The sequence below is a fragment of the Melospiza melodia genome, chromosome 2 (genome assembly GCF_035770615.1).
Source record: "Melospiza melodia melodia isolate bMelMel2 chromosome 2, bMelMel2.pri, whole genome shotgun sequence".
NCBI lineage: Eukaryota > Metazoa > Chordata > Aves > Passeriformes > Passerellidae > Melospiza > Melospiza melodia.
Window position 1 is genome coordinate 73,745,608 of NC_086195.1, and position 20,761 is coordinate 73,766,368.

At 45.0% G+C, this 20,761-nt stretch overlaps 1 protein-coding gene across 5 annotated transcripts in view; it reads left to right on the forward strand.

Moving 5' to 3' along the window:
* The window catches only part of AMOTL1 (angiomotin like 1), an 81,202-nt gene that overhangs the window by 46,716 nt on the left and 13,725 nt on the right, over positions 1-20,761 (forward strand). For all 5 annotated transcript variants that reach the window (XM_063148875.1, XM_063148874.1, XM_063148876.1 and 2 more), the window contains 4 exons: positions 4,850-5,126; positions 9,162-9,306; positions 10,397-10,486; positions 17,068-17,213. In XM_063148875.1, coding sequence (XP_063004945.1) covers positions 4,850-5,126; positions 9,162-9,306; positions 10,397-10,486; positions 17,068-17,213 — 658 coding nt within the window. The remainder of the gene's footprint in view (positions 1-4,849; positions 5,127-9,161; positions 9,307-10,396; positions 10,487-17,067; positions 17,214-20,761) is intronic.

Below are 20,761 nucleotides of genomic sequence, written 5' to 3' on the forward strand. Positions count from 1 at the left end.
CATGACCATCAGACTGGGCTTCCTGACTTTGCCATTATCCTGTTTTTTTCCTTCATGGTCATAATACTTGTTCTTCCATGTTATTCCCAGTGAGATAGAATAGTGTTTGAAGTCTACTTTGTGGCTGCTGAAATCATAATGAAATCAGGTAGACACCTTGTCTGAGGTTAGTATCCTGGCTGAAGGCTCCCAGTCAATGGGCAGGAATAAGCACATTTCACACACTTTTTTTTTACTCTCATTGTAAGGTAAAAGCCTGAGGCAACTTTAAAGAACTGCACCCCAGAAACGCCTTATTCTCATCGCTGACTCATCCAGAGCATCCACAGAAGATGCATGAAGTTGTGAGATAAAGTTCCTTGGGAGAGTCTTTGAAGGATGAAATAGGCCAGTCTGCCCTAGAGGCAAAGGAAGGCACAGCATTCAGAGAAAGATGAGCTAAATAGGTTAGAGGAGGGCATTTTAATTATGAATGTAAATGCCATGGTGTGTTGGAAACAAAGTCCTTCCTCTACTGGCCCCTTTCCATCCCTGAAGAGAGGAGAGCTTCACTGTACCTGTAGCAAGGCTGAGGTGGAATTTCCTTTCCAGAACATTTACAGGCATTTTCATTTACTAATACTGCACTGCTTTATCCAACAACAACTCTGTTGTATTTATGATTTCCTGGTCATCAACAGCAAGTGGACTTTATCATTAATTTTCCTTTCCAGGTTTTTTATTTCTACATAAAGTTACAAATTCTCCCCAGATTTCTCTGTCTTGGTAATTCTTACTCCCAGGTGGTCCGGTATAAGAGGACTATTACGACGTGTCCTAAATCTGGGGGCTTGGGCAGCCCTAACATCTTGAGGAATTTCTTATGAAAGTGAGGTCCATTGTCAAATATTTTGCTGAAGACATTGTATTGCAAGCTATAGATAGTAAGCTATTATGCATGCTGTATCTCTGAAAAGAAAGAGAGTGCTTGGTGACCCCTGCACAGCAGCCCTTGAAAGCCTCATGCCCTGCTGGTGCTCTTAATTAAAAAAGCTGTTTTCCTTAATTTTTTTTCTCTTTTCCCTTCTTTACAATACATTGCAGAAGCTTATGGGGGCCCTACATCTACAATAATGCCAACAGAAAATATGTTTTTAATAGAAATGTAGCTGAAATATTGCAGAGATAGCCAAAACTCATAATGTTCCACTGCTGCATGCTTTAAGAAGGATGATTGTTAACTAGAATGTTTGGCTGAAAGATTTTAACCTGCTCTAATGCAGAGTAAGAGCAACATTTAGAATACAGTAAAAGCATTGTGAGAATGTCATTCTTTACTAAGCCCAAAGGACCTCAGGATAATCCTGATTGCTGCGTTTCTTTGGAGCTTTACATGAGAATTTGGATAGGAGCTAAGCTGCTGTTATAACATTCCTATTTTTGCAAATGCTGATTTGTTAATGTGAATTGTTGTGTTTATTTTATTACGTATGTACTCAGAGATTTTGCAGTTGGCTAAGTCAGAACTAAATTGGGACCGATTAAACAAGTAAAAAGAAAGTTAGAAACATTAATTTTATTGAATAGCTGTGCTTCAAGAGTTATAAAGTCAGTTGTACCTGTTCAGTTTCTGAGCTGGAAAACGCTGGAGAATCTCTCCTGTGACCATGGCTGCTGAGACTCTGGTGGCTGGCAGCTGCTACAGGGTGTAAATCTTTAGTAGCTCAGAAAATCATTTGCAGTTCAAGAAAATAGAGATCTCTGTGGTCTTTCCTTCCTCTGTAGTGTAAAGCTAGACAGACTAAAGTGACAAGAAAAGATGAAATTGATGAAAGGCTAAGATTTCCCAAAAGTACAGTGTCTAAAGTTCGTGCAAAGGTCTAAAGGGTGTATCTATGGACAAAGATTGCTGTGCTTCATAATGAAAAAGAAAGATTGCTGTATCTCCACTGGTTTAGATTCAGAGATCAATTTAATTCTATTGCTCTACGCTATTCCCATAAAGAAGTGAGAAAATCTGTTTCTGCAGCAAATCTTCCAAATTTTCTGCTACTAAGTGTCTTTGTAGGAGTGTAACTGTATCCACACAGCTGGGTTTTTACTTTCACAAAACCAGTGGTGCCTTTTCTTTTGGTAAAGACAAACAAGCTCACATTTAACTGAATTAATTGCTGTGGTAAAATATGTGAGCACAAACTGGCTGTCAGCAGCATTGAGGAGGTGTTGCATGCTTGTCTGAGTTCACATTCACTTGTGGAACATCTTTTGCACTGGGAGTGACATCCCTCACTCATGATGTTATTTATTGTTCAGATTTTTGAGCAAAAGATTATTCAAGTCCCACAGTGGGCATCAGGTCCCTAGCCAGGTTTGCACACTGGAGCACCAGAAGGAAAAGGGGACTGTGGAGATGGTGTGAGAACTATGCCCATGATCAGAGGGCTGGAGCACCTCTTCTGTGAAGACAGACGGAGAGTTGGAGTTGTTCAGCCTGGAGAAGAGAAGGCTCCAGAGAGATCTTACTGCAGCCTTCTAAAACTTAATGAGGACTTATAAGAAAGCTGGAGCAGGACAGTTCTATCGAGGCCTGTAGAGATGGGATAAAAGGAGATAGCTTTGAACTGGAAGAGGGTAGATTTAGATTAGACATAAGGAAGCAAGTTTTTATGCTGAGGGTGGTGAGGCACTGCAAGAGGTTGCCCAGAGAAGTTCTGGATGCTCTGTCATGGGAAGTGTTCAAGGCCCGGTTGGTTGGAGCCCTGAGAAGCCTCATGTAGTGGAAGGTGTGTGAGCCTGTGGCAGGGTGGTTGGACTAGATGGCTTTTAAAAATCATTTCCAACCCAAGCCATTCTGTGATTCTATTCATTCCTGTATATTTTGTTGTGAAGTGTCATACAGCACCTCCATGCAGCACCTCCCTGGCTTCCTGTCTTTTATCCTCTTTCAGTAGACATCTAGCTCCTTAGTTATTAGCCTGCACCTCTGCCAGAGAACTTATATGCCTGGGACTGAGAGCAAACCCTTCTGGCCCTGGGAGCTGCCAGGGAAAATGGCCTCTTTCCTGTGCTCATGAGCTGTCTCTGTGGATGTTTAATTTACAGGAGAGACACAGCCTTAGAGCATGTCTGTGCTAGGCCGGTCAAAGCCATCTCAATGTCAGACTGAGCTCAGCACAGCTTTCCTCACTGCTGGCTGCATGAAGCTCTGCTGGGATCTTCTTCCCAGGGACTCTGGTCTGTACTTCTGACCAAGTTAGCAGTGTACTTGTGTTCAGTGTTTCCTCCATTTCAGTACCTTTCTGTGCCAGAGTGGATGCCTTGGGCAAAGCTGGGATGAGAGTGTGGGACTGTGTGTGTGCTGTGTCTGAGGGCCTGCAGATTTGCTTTCACTAGTTTGGACAGAAGATTAAGGCTGAATTGCTGGCTTTCTTTGCTGTCGTGTGGCTTGGCAGGGACAAGTTTGTTAGAGCAGTGCTGTTCATTTTCTAGGGCAGGATTTTAAAATTGCCTTCACTTTTCAGCTTTGTTCTGCTGCAGTCAAACAAAGTGGTGGGTTATTGTCAATAGAATTAGGCCAACACTGAAGGCTTTTGAAAATCCTATTTTGAGAAGCTGTGTAGGTGCTGAAGACAACAGTAACCATAATTACTATGTACTTATATAGCACAAAATTGACTGTCTAAGAAAAAGCATTCATGGTTCTTTGAGGGCCAGTGGGGTAAATATGTGCATTCATTATGTCTTGTGCTGTGTGTAGAGTACAGAAATAAAGGTAATGGTATCCACAGCAGGCCTAATAGCTTGTGGTTACTTTAAAATACAAATCTAGAAGGTGCTTGATTGCAGACTTCAGGTGGGGTCCAGCCGCCAACTTATTTTCCAGCCAAACTGGGCCTGAGGTACCACGTGGTCTAGGGTGAGTCTCTTTAACAAGATCAGTGTAGAAATTTCAGAACTTTGGCATCAGGGCTGAGAAGTGGCTCAGCCTGTGCACAGTGAGATTTTGCCGGGGACTGCTTCCCATGGCCGAGGCTTTGAGGGCTGCCTGTGCAGTGGAGGGAGGGATGGAGATGGGTCGGGTGAGGGACTCTGATCCCAGCTGGCTGTCAGCTCCAGCCTTAACCCTCACTGCTGAGACATCCTCCTGGATTATCTTCCAGCCACTGCAAATTATGATTCGGGTGTATTAAAGAGCTGCCTGCTGACAGCAAGCCTAGCTTACAAGCAGATCCACTACCAGCTTACTGGTTATTTTTCCCTGATATGAGTCTGGTGAGTGATAGATGCCCTTAATGGGAAAGTGACACAATGAGGTCTCCTACTGGAGGATGGCTTTCATGGCTCGCTGTGATTGAATGGGGCTGCCTCCAGCAGTTCTGCAGCAGCACTTCCTCTTCTACTTGCTCTAGCCACTCAGGGATGCTGCTTTGCTCACATCACTTCCTCTTGCCTCCCAGCTCAGCTGATCCACTGGTCTTGCTCTGGGCAGGGAGTGGTGTTCGAAGGGTGAGTAATGCATCCCTTGTGTTTTCTTCAAGCCTGCCAGCTTATGCTTCTCAGCCATGGTGTTGGTGGGAAGGGGAGGCAGGAAGAGGCTGGTGGCTGCTGAAGTATTAGCTGCACACCTAGGCAAAAATGCTGGTTTTGAGTCAGTGCTTCCTTTATGCGCTCATACCAGACGTGTATGTCACTGTCAAGAGCAGGCAAGAAGGCAATTTACCCAGTCTCTGCTGCGATTGTTGGCATTTAGGAGTCGTGACTTTCCAGTTAGAACACTATTAATAAACCATGCAGCCACTAGGTGAAAGCTCCCGTAAGCATTTCGAGGGCGTGCGGCTCTGACACTTCTCCCATGTGTGTTTTCCCACAGCCGACAATGCCCGCCGCCCTTCCCGCCGCCGCCGGCCCAGCAGCACAGCCCCATGTCCTCGCAGGCCACCGCTGGCCCTCTGCTCCCAGGCTCCTTGCCCCCACTGCCGGCCCCCGTGGCTGCCCAGACCCCGACGCTGCCGGGCCAGCAGCTGACACCCGACGCCTTTGCCATCGTGGAGCGGGCGCAGCAGATGGTGGAGATGCTCTCCGAGGAGAACCACGTGCTGCGGCAGGAGCTGGAGGGCTACTACGAGAAGGCAGACAAACTGCAGAAGGTAGGTCTAGAGATCGGGATGGTTATCCCTGGCCAGGATAACATCTTGGTGCTTCTGCCTTTGGACACTGTTCTTCATAGTTGCGTCACTGTAGTGGGGATGCACCACTGGCTGCTTCTAACTACTGCCTCTCCATGGTGGTCTCACAGTAGAGCCTTGTGGGCTCTACTGTCTTCAGGATGAAACAGAGCAGTCCATCAGGTATCTCTCAACTGGGTATTTTCCCCTTCCATCTTCCATGCTGGCCTCACTGGAGCTTTCCCTGGAAGTCTCCCATGGGCAGTATGTTCCTGGTGCAGCAGGGTCCTGCACCATCTGCACAGGGGTTAGAGATGCAGGTGAGAACCATATGAAGAGCACGTTCTTTTTTCTCCCAAGCATTCTTGCCTGCCACAATAAGCTCATGTGGTGCTCCACACTCTTAGGAAGTGTAACAGCCACCAGTGGGGTTGTCCATTGTTATGAAATTGATGAACTGGGTTGCCTTAGAGGCTTTCAGTTACTTCTCCAGTCCTCTAAGAACTGATATTAGTTATGCATTTGAACATTTTGGTTCTAAAAGCACTGTCCCCTTATCTGAAAGGACCATTTGATAAAGATTTTACTTGAAACCCATTTTTCTAAGAGATCCTGCATGCTCTTTTCTATAAATATGCAGGTTTTTTCAGTGCAGGAGGGTGATGTCTTGCGCACTGCCTGGGGTGAGAAGATGAAGAGTTGGATCTAATGAAGTAGAAGTTGCTTAAAACTGAGGCTCACTGAAGGCAAATCAGAGATGCTCACCACATCTGCTGGCTTTGGGTCCTAAGAGTTCAGACCTAATAACTTACTTAGGACGCTGTAATACTATTTCATTTATGTCTTCCCACCACTTATACACAAATGAGCTTAGACTGCAGGTCTTTTCTCTCTGAATTTAGGAGTCTATATGGGAGCTCAATTTTTTTTGTATGCTGTGTGGATCAGGGAGACGCCCTTCAGAGAAGAAGAAGCAGCTCTCAGAGACTATGTCCCAGCTTAGGGAGAAGCTTCTCCTTAGCTTTGGGAGAAATTTGTGACAATCTGTTCAAACAGATTAGGAAAAAGAAACAGATTAGGAAAAAGGCCAAGTGTTTTGTGGCTGCTGTCCTTTCTGCCTCCTCTGCAACAAGATGAGTTGAGTTTATTCCCAGAATTTCCTAAACTTAGTTAGAAAAAAATTTTGCAGCAATGTTAACTATTCATGAAGAAATCTGCAAAAACTTTATTACTGACTTCCTGTGGCCTTTGTGGGCAAAAAGAAATATTCCAGCTATTAATTTTACAAAAGCTGCATTGTTCAGTAAAAGGTATTTAAGTGTAATGCCCTATAAATATTCTAGTTTCTTTCACCCTTAGAAATGGTTCTCTCTTTATCTTGGATGCCCTGCAAGTCTATTGCATCAGACACCAACAGAAAGGTATTCAAGCATGGGCTGAAGTCTTTCTTCAGTCAATAAAGTGTGGACTTGAGTCCCATTGACTTTGGGGGAATGTAAGCAGAGTATTAAAGTGAAACACATACTCAAGTGCATTCTTTCTTCAGGAAACCAAATCTCTAACACATGGTATCCCTCCCATGCTGCTTTTGCCGTGTTTGAACACAAGGTCAGGGCAGGTCTTCCTCAGTTCCCACAAACATTGCCTCTGAAAATGTGATTGAGTTAAATTATGTACTTTGGATGTGAAAACTCTTAACTCTTGTTGCAAGTGGAAAGGTCAGGAATGAGTACTTCTTGTTTGTGGATAACAATTTTATTCTAGGTAGGACGACCTTCCCATCACTTTTATTCATTACAGAATAGGCGAAGAAGTTGGAGAAAGTCAGCCTGACTTGTAGGACTCCCTGGGCATTTGCACAAACAGCTCAGTTCTGAGGGTTGTCACATTCTCAGTTGTGTGTGAACAGACTTTTTGTAGAGACGTACAAGGTGCTGATATGAGTCCCGCTGCTGTTTGATGAGTTGCCTTTTTTTCTTACCTAAAAAAGTTGGAAGAGGAATTGTGTGCATTTCATTTTGAACTTTTTGGATGATTTTCTCTTTTCTGAGTAGTGTTAACTGCTGAAGTTTAATTGCTAGGCTGGGCTGGCTCTTCCCCATGCCACATGTGTGGGTTGTTTGACTGGGTTGGCTCCAGGAGCTACCAGGCAGAGAAAAGGCTGAATTGTTTTTTTTTCCTCCATGGAAGAAGGAGAAGGAAATCCCAGAGCTGTTGAGAAACACCAACACAATTTATGGCTGTTCTTCTGCTCTCCTTTAATTTTGTGCTGATGGAGCACTTGCTACAGGAAGTTTTTGCCTCCAGGGCTGCAGGCGGTGTGGTGATGTGTTTTGGGAAATACCAGCATGTAGAGGGCCAAGCAGAGCCCTTGTGGTAACCAGCTGCATTGGGCCAGACTGTTAGGCTGTGGAAAGCCACTTTTGTGCTGGCAAATCTACTCTACTGTGGTAGGAGCTGTCTGGAGAAAGCATCTTCTCCTGCAGACAGTGGCTCACCAACTCCCTGAACAATTCAGAGAGAACCAAATTAAAGCATCTTGCTAAGGACATTGTTCATATGCCTCTAAAGCACTGAAAGGCTGGAGGCATGGACAATCTCTCTAGGGAAACCTGTTCCAGGGTTTGACCACCCACTCAGTAAAGAAATGCTTTCTCATGGCTAGTCTGAATCTCCCCACTTGTTTCAGCTGTTGTGCTTGTGAACAAGCTGGAAGCAGAAATTGGGGAAGGTAATCAGGTTTCCCCTTCATGGCTCTGCCAGGCTTTCCTTGGTGCATGGTTTGGAGGTGCTGCCTGCCCACGGGCTGTGTCTCCACAGAGTGGTCCAGGCTGCTGGAGCCTCACTGTGGGAGCCTACACACCCAGAGAGGGGTGACAGCTCCAGTGTCCCTGGAGCTCTCATTCTGCAAGTACTGCAGCTGGAAAATCATGCCTGAAGCTTACTGAGAGGAACCTAGCTCTTCAGCAAGCGGAGGTGAGCTTGCACCCTGGCTTCAAAAATCATGAATCTGTCCCACCCATGAATCAAGAGACCAAAAAAGCACCAGATTTAGAAAGGTACGTGGGAGGCCATGTGTGTCTTTTGGTTTTCCAGCCTGTGCACATTATCAACCCTTTCTCCACAAACACAAGGGCCAGGCATGCAGGAACAGATTCCCACATCAGCATTGATCATCTCTGCAGCAATAATTCAACCAAAGCTGCATCACTTAACATGATATTATCTTATTAAAAGAGTTGGATGGATTGAGCTGAACAGCAAAACTCTACTCAGGACTATTCTTCTGTCAGTCTGCTGGGCTTAGGTCTTAAAATGCAAGTTCACCACTAAGGGATTCCTCTGCATACCTTGCCTGCAGTTTGCCAGACTTCAAGAAGGTGAAGTTAAGAAGATTAAAAACCCAAAACAATTGGTTCTGTTTGTTACAGAGAGTTTCTCTTGTATAAAGCAGTCTTCAGTCAAGGATGGAAAGGAATGGATCACAGTATTTTAAAAGTGACCGGAGGCCAGAGCTGAGTCTAAAATACTTTTAGTGACATTCAGAACTCAGAGAGAAGTTCTGGATCAGGGACCTGTTGAACAATAAATGTTGCCTCCTACACCCTTTCTAGGAGAGAATACAGCCCACACAAGTACACCATTTCTTGTTTTTTCTCCTCTTGGGTGGCATTAAAACAGTCACCTTGGTCATAGACCAAAGGCAACCAAGCAGTTCCATCAAGTCTAGCCCACCTCAAGCTTTTTTGGGAGCTGCCAGTGGGGTGTCCTGGGGTGTTGTGACATGATGAGCTGCCCCACAGGGTGTTTATGGAGGTCCCCAGTGCAGGAGCCACCAGCATTGCTGGGGCTTTGTGCCATTGTCTGCCAGGGAGATCGGTCATTGCAGAGTTGGTGGCTGGCATGACACTGGACATGAGCATTGCCTGACCCCTTGTGTTCTTGGAATGTGCTGGGCAAACTCTGGAATGGGATACATTCCTGCAGGGCTTTAATGAGAACTCTCTCTCCTTTCAGTTTGAGATTGAGATTCAGAGGATTTCAGAAGCTTATGAAGGTTTGGTGAAGACCACCACTAAGAGGGAGTCCCTGGACAAAGCGATGAGAAACAAACTCGAAGGAGAAATTAGGAGACTTCATGACTTCAACAGGGATCTCCGTGGTACGTTACAGTTGCTTGTGTTTTTTTTCACCCTTTGGTTGGCGTGGTGTTTCACTAACAAGCTCCAGAGCAGCAGGCTTTAGAGGAGTGGCTTCACACAATATTTGGATACACATCATGAGAAATAAGGCCTTCCTCATTGGCATTAGACAAAACTGCTGTCACCCTCCTGGTGGCAAAAATACCTTCTGGCAAAGTGTAAGAATCGGCTCCAGATGGTGCCTTTGTGTTTAACACTTGAAAATAGGATTTGACAGCGAGGCCACCAGTCACAGTATCTTGTTATCTCAAACTGAGACACCTGCCCACTCCTAAAGAGCTAAAGAGCAAATTGTAATGTAGAACAGTGCTGTGTTACCCATAAATCTCCAAGATCAATGCCTTCACAGGTCGGTAGCCCAGTATCAAAGGTTATCTCTTTTTTAAAAAACTTAAATTTGAGGGTGTATCCTTTTGAGAAAGCAAATGGAGGATATGTTGGGTAACTGTCGCCCATCCAGGTTCCCTATGGGGCCTACTTGGGTACTCACTGCTCCTGCAGTGAGGTGCCTTTTTCAAGCTGACTTACATTTTTTGCAATGATGTAAGTGGGACACATTGTCTTCTTTGAGGGGGGAAGTTTCTGAAGGCAGGACTTTTCCAGGGAAAGCTGTCCTTGTCTGCAGAAAATGCCTTCTTTCCTGGGGCATCCTCAAGGAGTGGTGTCGCTGGGCTGGGGGCTCCTGTTCCCCAGGATGTCTTGCTGCACTAGGGGCAGCTCTTCACTGCAGGAAAGCAGCCATCTCCTTACACAGTTGGGTAATTCAGATTGCAAATGCCTTGTGCATTTTGAGTAGTGTGAGACATGATTGCCTGAGCATGTCAGCTGTGAATGGCAGAGACTTTCTTCCAGTTTCTGTGAATCTGAATAACACAGCTTCATGGAAGAGGTCAAAGGCCTCATCTTTTATGTATGTGTCAGCCTCCATTTTAATATCCTCCTTCAGAGAGTCTATTTATACTTCTCTGCTGGCATGCATCTTATTTTCTTGGTTGGCCTACAATTTTATATACATATATTTATACTTGAAGTATTTCCTGTTTTTTGCAGAACGACTGGAGACAGCCAATAGGCAGCTGGCCAGCCGAGACTTCGATGGGCACGAGGATAAGGCAACAGAGGGCCTTTATGCCACTCAGAGTGAGTACTGTGCTGATCTGTTTGGAAGATGCAGATATATATATATGCATATATACATGCACACATGTATACATAGTGGAGTGGAGGTGAATACTTTGCTATTAATTGTTATTCTGCTTGTGGCTTGGTTTTACTCAGCTAATTCATCACACAGTCTTGTTTAAGCTGCAGACTGGATTGTTTGGGGTAGGGTTTTTTCTCTCTGAGCACCAGAACCAAGCAGTGGGAGTTAATGGCAACACAACTTAGCTTATTTTTGATAAATATTTATCTGAAATTGTGAAGTGTTGCTTGCAGATATAATCTCTAAAGATGCATGCTTTTTAGAGGAGCCAGATTCTTGTCTTGGCTGGGAGAAGCTCAGAATGAGCTCTGCTGACTAGTTATCAGTGCCATGGTTTGACTAACAGCAGAAAGAGCAGAGCTCAGCCATGCTTTTTACCAAGGACTGAAGTGACAAAGATTTGTCAAAGTGACAAAGAAGCAAGAGCTTCTCTTGCTATGGAAGCATCCGTTCCCAGTCTCCCATAATGACTGGCCATAGTGCTGCTGATTTCCTTGCCATACACTGATGTGTGTGTGACTATCCAACCTGAGCAGCGGGATGCTGTGTGGCAGTGTGTGGCTTCTTTCGTATCTTAAGCATCTTCAGCCACCTGGAAGCTGTGCAGCATCTTGTGAGCTGAAATCCCAGTGAAGCTCATTGCTATGTACAGCTCATCCTTCTGTTTTATCGCATCGAGAGCTTCCTTGGAAGATGAGCTGCAACTGCAGTGCAGAACCATCCACCTCCATTGCAGAGTTTGGTACTATTCAACATGTCTCACCACCAGCCCTGCAATGTCCAGCGGCTGCTCCAAATGCTGGAAAGCCTTCTCCTGGCTCCCACCAGCAGCGATGATGCCAGCACAGCTGATTGTTTGGTACACGTGTGCACAAACCAGAAGAGAATCCCGTGATCTTTTCCATGACACGTTAGCTTTGCCATATTAGCAAATGGCATAAAGGTGTGCAGATACTGCTGCAAATGCAATGGGATGATCTCTTAAGGAAATTGCATTGCTGTATAAATCTTGTCATCCTTGGGAAGAGTTCAGATGGGATAAGCTGCTCAGTAGAAATTGGAGACCAGGATCTGTTTTCTTCATGTAGAGACAGCCTGGCAGTGTTGCCATATGCTGTTAGCTACAAGGAGGAGTTAAATACCCAGGATGGACTTGGTTTGAGTTCTTTTCCAGTACATAAACATGCTCTGTGCTTCTGCTGGTAAATATCTAGCAGTGCAACTTTGTGCTGTGCACTCAGCATATTGCTGCCATCAATTCACAGCTTACAAACAAATATAGCTTTTTGGATCCTGTCACATAAGAAGGTCTGGATGCTTGGAGTGTCTCCTGGCTAGGCCAGCGAGCTAAATGTTACTAATGCAATGCAGAGTGCTTCCAAGAATAGAAAAATGGGCACATGTAAAGCAGGTCTCTTCAGTCATGTTCTTTGGGCTGCTGGGACATGCACAGTGCTGACCTCGATATCAGGGTGTCTGCCTAACAAACACCCCTCTCAGAGTCCATAAAAGGTTCTGCTTGGAAATCCTCTTTTGCTGACTGCATTTATACCCTGATGTTCGTGTGTGTCTGAGTCTTCCACTGGGGCAGACTGTGGCTGGGATTCGGCTGCACCTCATTCCTCACCTGGGGGTTTTTGCAAGCACAGTTTTTATCTTCCTCATGTCTTTTATAGGAAGCACAGGCAGAAAACTGAGAAGAAGGAAACTGAGTTTTAGCTGCTTTAAATACACTGAGATTGAAATAGCCATTTTAGAAGAAGAGAAGAAGGTTTGTTGTGAAGGTGATGTTTTGGTTTTATTCCAAAGAGTGGCAGGTTATTAAGTAAATGCAGGTTAGTAAATGCAAATCTAAATTTTCATTGGGAAAGCAAAAGCAGATTTCTAGTCCCTATGTTTATGGAGGACAGATGGGAAACATGACCCAAGTTATATAAGAAGACTCCAACATCCACAGTTTCCTAAAAGTTGTCATTTTTAAGCCACTCTGGTGATGAGCTGAAGAAAGATAAGATTATTGAGGCTGGTAATACTGCATAGCATTTTTTTTATGGTAAAACTCCAGTATTGAGAAAGACTCCCAGAAAAAGAAATCTGACAAAGAAGGATGTTCAAGGACCATTTCTCAGTTCCTCACAGAGCTTTCCATTAGCAGTGCAACAGTGCAGAGCAGTCATGTACTCTGAGATGGAGACTACAGGTGACAAAAAAATCTTATTCTTTGCAATTATAATAGACAAAGCCAGGCCACATGCCTCTAAAAATTGAGTGCTAGGCAGGGCTGGAAAATAATCACACCATGTTAGTTAAAAGGTAATTATGTGATGTTTTTTCAGGGGAAAGGGTTTTTTTAAGGAAAGCCGTGAAGCAGTGACTGATGGAGGCATATAGGCCCATACAGGCAAGAGAAGAGACACTTAGGAGGAGGCTGAGAGATGCTGTGGAAAGGAAGAAGCAGGATGATTTAGGATGGTTTCAAGGACATAGGGCTGAGAGAAAGCTTACAGTGCAGCTTATTATCCTCATATCTTGAGAAAAATATATTTTGATGGAGTGTGAGAATTCTGTGTGTTTTTTTGGGATTTCTGAACTGTGGGAGCACTGTTTTTCCAGGTGTCTGAGACAGATTGTGCCCATCCACATGGCTCCACATCTGTTAGTGGGGATGCATGGACAGTTTTAGCAGTGTGTTGATAAAGCCTTACACTTTGTGGGAGTGTTCAGTTCATGTGCCATGAACTTGTGCATATATCTCTGTCCCAAATATCCCAGGCAAAGAAGTGTTCCCATTTCCAGACCGGAAATAATCAGGAAATAATCTGCATTGCTGCTCCAGGCCTCCTTTGGCCCAGCTTTATCAGCATCAAACCACAGCTGCAGAGGACTGAGTGAGGCTTGGGCAGATGGACAGATGGACAGTAGCTCTGCTGCCCTTCTGCAGGGAAATGTCTGGCAACCTGGCCCTATTTGATGTGTAGAGAATTTATTAAAGCTGTGGAAAACCTTCTCGTATTTGGCTGCTTGGTGTAAATACAAATTCATTTATTTTGCTTATTAATATGGGGTGGATACCAGCTGCTGAAAGGTCTTTGGAGCTGGCAACAAGGTCCTGTCCTCCTTTCAGATGCCTTCTGTCAGTCAGTCTGGGGAGGCTGTTGGAGCATGAGGGCCCATCCTGCTCTTGATCCCCTGTCTCACAGCCATGGCTGTTTGGGAAGGTTGGGCCGCTGGAGTTGGCTGGGATACAGCTTGATCTAGGTGAGCAGGAGAGGTGACTCTTGTGCCCCATCCTGGTACATCAGCTGGTCCAAGGGTGACTGGCAGCAGCTGCCATGGTGTACACCTGTGACCCGTGATGGCAGATGACAGAGCTCCTCCACACACTTGCTATGTCAGGAGCTGCAAGAGTGACAAGAGACTAAAGAAGTCCCTCAGGTTTCACTGAGGAAAGGCATGGTCACTGGAAGGCATCTGTGGAATTGACAGCTGTGAGTGAAGAGCCACCACTGGGAAATGAAAACCTGCATAAGAGAAATTATTGGAAGTGCTGCAAGGGATGTGCTATGGGAACCACTCTTGTTTGCAGGAAATCTCCTGCAGCCAAATTAGTCTCCAGCTGCTGTAACTTGATATATTTTCTTCTGCCAGCAGTGGTCATTTTGTAGTAGCAAGGACTGTCTTTAAAATATGTCCATGTTGCCACTCTGCAGCATCAGAGCAAGGCAAAAATCAGCTTGGGTTGTATTGAGATGGTCAAATAAGTTGATACTCAGATGTAATGTTTGCTAAGGTGGGAGTCACATCTGAGTTACACTGAGTCTGTGTCATCTCATGCCTGTATCTTTTTGTCTAAAGTTTCCATTTCAAAGCAGATTCAAGACTTGTCTACTTTTGATGCACTTGCCCAGCCTGACAAGTCAGAAAGCCTGTTTGAGAAGTACTGAAGCAGCCTCCTTGCTTCATCCCCTTTCCTCTACCCAGCTGGAATACAAGTGTAATATCCACAGTGTGTGGAGGTACAACAGTCAGAGTCAGTCTGTAGAAAGCTGTGAGATTACAACTGTGAGCTGCAACAGTGAAGTCTTTTGGGAGCTGTTCTGTAATGGGGTATGGCAGTGACCCAGCAGAACACAGAAATAGTTATTAATTAGAGATCTTTAGTTAAAAAGGTATATGCAAGGGTAGTGCAGTAAAACAGTGTTTTAAGACTTTAAGGATACTTTGTTTGCACTTGAAGAGAATTTAAGATATGTTCAACTAAGTCCTTCATCACTAAAAATGAATGCAAGTAAAGAACTTATAAAATGTACATCTAGAATTTTACAGGATGAAGCTGACATGGAGAAATGTTGAGAGCTGTTCAGGAAATTTTTCTTGCCAGCTTTCTAGTGGTGATTATTTTGTGTATTTGTGTATAATTAGTCCTCTTGGCAGGATAGAAAGCACAGTGCAACGGGGTAGGCTGAGGACTTCAACTTCCATGAATGGAAATTGAAAATGAGGATCCCAAGCACTGCTTTGTTATGTTATCCCCATGTGTAACGTGAAACACGGGTTTCAAATCCAGAGCAGAGCATGTGTGGTCCCAGCATGAGGTGGTGGAGTGGAGGGCTGAAATAGCATTCATCTTCCAGCTTCCTCACCCTCTAATGACATTAGCTTCCTGATAATTTGCCCAGATTTACACTTTTCTACAATAGATACTAATGTTCCTTCTGGCTAATCTGATTGAAGTAAATATTTTCACATTGAAGGAAGAGGTCTGCACGTCTAACATAAAATCCCATGCCAACAAGGGAAGAGGAAGGCCACCATCATCCCAAGATGGCTCATGGTGGCAGTCAGTGGTGCAGTGTCCACAGCACTCACTGGGCTTTGCCTGTGGGCTTTGCAGTGACCACCATGATGGTATTGGCACCAGCAGTTTTTATGAGGTGCTGAGTTCCTCCTGGTGGTATAAATGAGAGGACAGGTGGGTGGGTTTGAGCTCACCTCGTCCACTTTTGCCTTGTACACATGGCTCAGCTTGCGTCCATCTCACCTCGCTGCAGACACCTGCTGATGGTGTGTGAATTAAACCTGTTGTCATCCCACCTCATACTAAGGAAGAATGTGGCTCTGCTGGGGGTAGTTCAGGTCTAAAATGGAATGGCTTTGACCATGAGAAGTTTTCTGACCCTGCTTGGGGGAAGGTGGATGATTGGGCTTCCAGCTTGAGCGGCCACATTTGGATGGTGTGGGCTGGATGTTTGGGGCAGGTTTCCCATGTTTCAGTGTTTTTGAAACAACTTTTCACTTCAGTTAAAAAATAATAAATTATGTAATGCTATGTTTTAAAAAATCAAAAATCAAAACAACATTTAATTGATGCCAAATAAATTTTTGGAGGAAATTTTCCTTCCTGGAGGCCTTCCAAGTATCTATATTTGTTGTCATTCAGAACGAAGGCCAGATTTTGAAATTTCAGATGTGACTGAAAGAAACCTCGATCCCCTGCTCACTCCAGTCATTAACTGTTTGTGTTCTGACATCAGGGAACCAGTGATTGGCCTGTGACACTTGTGCTCCCAGAAATGGCTTCTCAGCACTGTCAGGGCAGAAGCAGATGGAGCCAAGCATTTCCCCAGGCAGTTTGCCAGCAAAGTCAATGGTGGGCCTGCAATGTGTTGCTGGAGACAAAGATGTGAGCAGAGCAGACTGAATTTAGCCGGTTGTTTATTTTTTTAATGTTGTTTTAAATCTTACCCAAAAAAGGGATGATTTTTCAGCACAGAGGTTATCTACGTGCTTTAGTCTCACTCTTAATGCTTAACAGAAGGGGAGCACTGGCCACTGGATCCTTAAGTCCTGCAGGTCTGGAAGGTCACCCAGAGCCCCATAGGCCTGAAATGACTCCCACAGCCTCCCTTTTCTTTGCATGGGCAGAGGAAGCCTGTACAGAGGCCTCCTATCATATTCTTTGTTCCCGTTTTCCCCTCTTTCCATTTTCAGCCTGTCCAGCACAGATTTGTGTTTACTATTTGGCTTCTTCAAATTTTCTGTGCGTCATGATCTCCATCTTTGCAAATAAAAAGCTCGAGGCACAGCACAGCCCACATCCATGGGGCTGAGGCTTCTTGGCCAGCACATAAGGCAGCAGAATTGAAGCTGGCAGCTATCAGCAGCTCTTGATGCAGGGTGTTGTGTAAAAAAGGGGTACCTGGTGCAAGCCAGAGTGTTTCTGGGGGATGTGCTAGCAGTTCAGCAGAATGGAAAGCTCTGAGGTAGTGCTGGGGGCCACAAGCTCTGCTGGTACAGATGCAGCCCAAGCTGCCACTGGTCTCTGCTGCTGATGTAAGGCTGGGCACTGAGGGGCTGAGCCCTGCCAGTAGGAGTTCCTTGCCCACTGTGTTGTAAAGGCCCTGCTCGCTGCTGCTATTCATAATTTCTGTTCTTCTAGGGAGGTGGCAGCTTTCCTCTGGTGTGTGGTCTGTGAGCTTTCCTCATGGAGTGGCTCTTGTTCTTGTCTTTCTTTCAGACAAAGAGAACTTGAAGGAGAAGGAAAAGTTGGAGATGGAGCTGGCAGCTTTGCGTTCAGCCAATGAGGACCAGCGGAGGCACATTGAAATCCTTGACCAGGCCCTAAACAATGCACAAGCCAAGGTTATCAAGCTGGAAGAGGAGGTGAGGCATGGACAATATTTCTGTGCTCTGAGGATGCACATGGCTCATGGTTAGACCTTTCTCCATCCAAGTCCTGATTCTCTTCTACCCACAGGGTGCTAGGTCTTCCTGTTTCCCTTGCACTTGCCCTTTTATAGAGAAAATGTGTAGTTACACAATACTGAGCCAAACAAGCTAGCAAAGGAGACCATAGTTGTGTCTAGAGCAAAGCCTTCAACATGGAGGAAGATTAAATTCAGCTAGCTGGTGGCTGAGGTAATGGTAGTATTTAACAGAAAAATTGAATAAAAAACTGACTACTCACTGGCCTGGGACTGTGATAGAGACATGTGGTGTTAGTGCATTCCATTTCTCACCAAAGAGTACCAGCTTTTGAGATGCACACAGCAGTGCAGGACTTGGTGACTTCACATCTTAAAATATCTGGCTGATCTGGCTGGAAGCAGACTGACTGACCAGGATTTAGAGCTGCGGGTTTTATTTGAGATCTGAAGAGAACCTATCATACTGTGAGACCCAAGAAGTGCAAAAATCCCAATAAGTAATCATATAAGCCTGATAGTGAAAATAGGTATTCAGAGAGGAAGCGAAATCCCAGGCACAGGCACTCTTTAAACCGACAGAGCAATATGTAGCAGTTGGAAGCTGAAACTGGACAAATTCATAGTGGAAATAATGTTCAGTTTTGTCTATACCTAAGAGTGACAATATCAGTTCTCCATCATGGGTGAAGAAAGTCTCAATTTATTGTATTCCTTAAGGACCTTCAAATCGGGAAGTATGGATCTAGTAACTGGTTGAAAGTCTATGCATGCTAGCAGATTGGGTAAAACTGTCAAAACAGGCCCTTTTGACCTTTCAGACCCCTAAAATCTCTGTCCCTGTGACCAACAGAGGGAGAATGTTTTATGGGGAGTAAAAGGTGCCTGATCTTTACTACCTAAGTGGCAGGTCATCAGTGACAGGAAGGCTGTTGATGACCCTCTGCCCTAGCAGATTAGGTAGAGGTTCAGACTCTGGCACAGACTGTTGGCAGGATCTTGGGCAGCTCTGCTCCCCTTCAGGGCCTCATTTTCCACCTGCTCCCTCCCCAGGGCTGGCGAGGGGAGCCGGGATACAAGGGGTCTTGTGGGGAGCAGAGAAAGCCTTTCTCTAGTATTTGCAATTAACCTAAGTGCCATTCATTGTCTTGGAAATACGAAGGGAGAATTGACCTCTGTGGTTTTTGAGTGTTTTTTATTGACAGTAAAATGACAATGACAGACTCCCTGTCAGGCTAAACCAATGGTTACTTAGAGTCTGGAAGATTTAAAGTGCTATATGTGAGTGCTGAAGACATTGCTGGTTTGTACCTGACCAAAATGGCCCATTCTGACTCCCTGTTTAGAAACATTTTAAAAACTCGATTTCCTTGGATGGATGCACTCAGCAGCAAGAAGAAGATCACATTAAGTTTAACTGCTCCTTTGTTAGTTAGGCTAAAGCCTGCTCACCATCTGGGTGTATTTGAGGCAGTCCCTTTGGGGTAGCTGCAGGAACCAGCATATCTTTAATCTGTACATAATTCACTTGACACTCTTTGGCTGAAAGGCAACCTGAGGTTTTCTATTTGCATTTCATTACAAAGGGCTGAATAAAGGAATGGTTTAGGTGGCAATGCCTGCTTCTACACTCATGGCATCATGCAGGGGATGGGAAGAAATAGTGGTTAGCTTGTGTCTGGTCCACAGACTGTCAGTGTGGTACTGGCAGGTAATACTGACTTGCTGAGTAGAGAACAGTGAAGGCAGAAGCATTTATACAGTGGTCTCCAGGCAGGTGGTTCAAGAACCTACCTTGTGCCTGCCGTGTTGTAGTAAATATGTTTGCAGCCTTAGGGCTCTAAGAGCTTGGCAGTAGTCAGGTTTTAGTCAAGCCATTCAACAGAAATGTGCCTCTGCTGGATCCTGGATTGTGGACTGGTAGAGCTGAGCAGAGGTTAGCTCTAGGGAGCTCCTAACCTGCCTAGGGCATGGTAGGAGTTATGGAGGTGGTAAATTCCTGCCTGGGGTACTGTAGGTGTTACAGAGGTGGTAATCTCCTGCCCTGGGCATGGAAGTCTCAGAGGTGACATATGAAAGTGATGCCTTGGTATTTGCCAGACTATATCAGAGTCCTTAGCCTGACAAACCCATGTTGATCTGGTACCTTTTAGCTTCTTTTTTCATTCTAGGGGCAGTTCAAATGAATTTTAGCCCAGCTGGATGTTTTAATTGTTCAAGGCAGTATCAGGCAGCTTGGGTGAAGTGCAGGTAATCTGAGGCTGCCAGCACATGACCAAACTCCAGCACTCACTTTCCCTTTTGTCCTGTTTTCATGGCTGAATCCGAGCACCTTTTCAACAGTCTCCAATGTTTCTGGATCTTACTTAAACACATGCAGAAGATAAGCTGCACTGTTAAACCTTCATTTTAAGCCAGGGATTTTTACTATAATTTGGAATATATTGAGGAAAACACAAATTCAGTCAAATCAAAATGACTGTTATTATTGTTAACAGAGCTCTAGCTCATACACTGCTTTGTAAATCTGCCCAGATTTGTTCTACCACCAGCATGTAATTAACAGCATTTTAAATCAAGCCTTGAGAAATAAGCAGTAGCGAGTAAGTTGAATTAACATAAGATAGTCTTCTGTATAAATCTGCATTATCCTTGAGTGCCTGCTTGTAGAAGGATTTAATTCAAAATGTGTAGGTGGTATTATTACCACATGTCATTTAGCAGACTGCTACGGGAATCGTGTCTGTTCCATGCTTTGAATAGAAAACTGAATAATTGGAGAGGGCTCAGAAAGCAGCTGTACAATTTATTTGGGGTCCAGAAGCTGTTCTTTGCTGGGAAGAGTTTAAGTGAAAAGCTGTCTGAGCTTCAGACTGTGCGCATGAACATGAATCACTGAATGGTTATGATTAGAAGGGACAGCAGTGGGTCTTCTGGTCCAACCTCCCTGCTCAAGCAGTGTCGTCCTAGAGCACAGGATTGTGTCCAGATGGTTCTTGATTATCTGCAGTGAGGGAGGCTCCACAACCTCTCTGGGCAATCTGTTCCAGTGCTCGGACACCCACATAGTAGAGAACCCTCAGGTCCTTCTCTGCAGAGCTCTCCAGCACGTCAGCCCCCATCCTGTACTGGAGTATGGGCTTATTTCTCCCCAGCTGCAGGGCTCTGCATTTTCCCCTGTGGAATTTCAGAAGGTTCCATCTCTCCAGCCTGTTGAGGTCCTTCTGGAGGGGTGCACAGCCCTCTGGGCTATCAGCAGCTCCTTCCAGCTTTGTCTCTGCATGCAGCTTGCTGAGGAGGCACCTGCACCTTCACTCAAGTCATTGATTCATAGGTTTACAAAGCTGGGCCCAGTATTGTACCTTGGGGGACACTACTAGTGACAAGCCTCCAACCAGACCCTGTCCCACCTGGGATCTGCTCCTCAGCCAATTCTTAATCCTCCTCACTGTCCACTCATCCATGGTTCCTGAGTTTACCCATGAGGATGTTGTGAGAGACAGTATG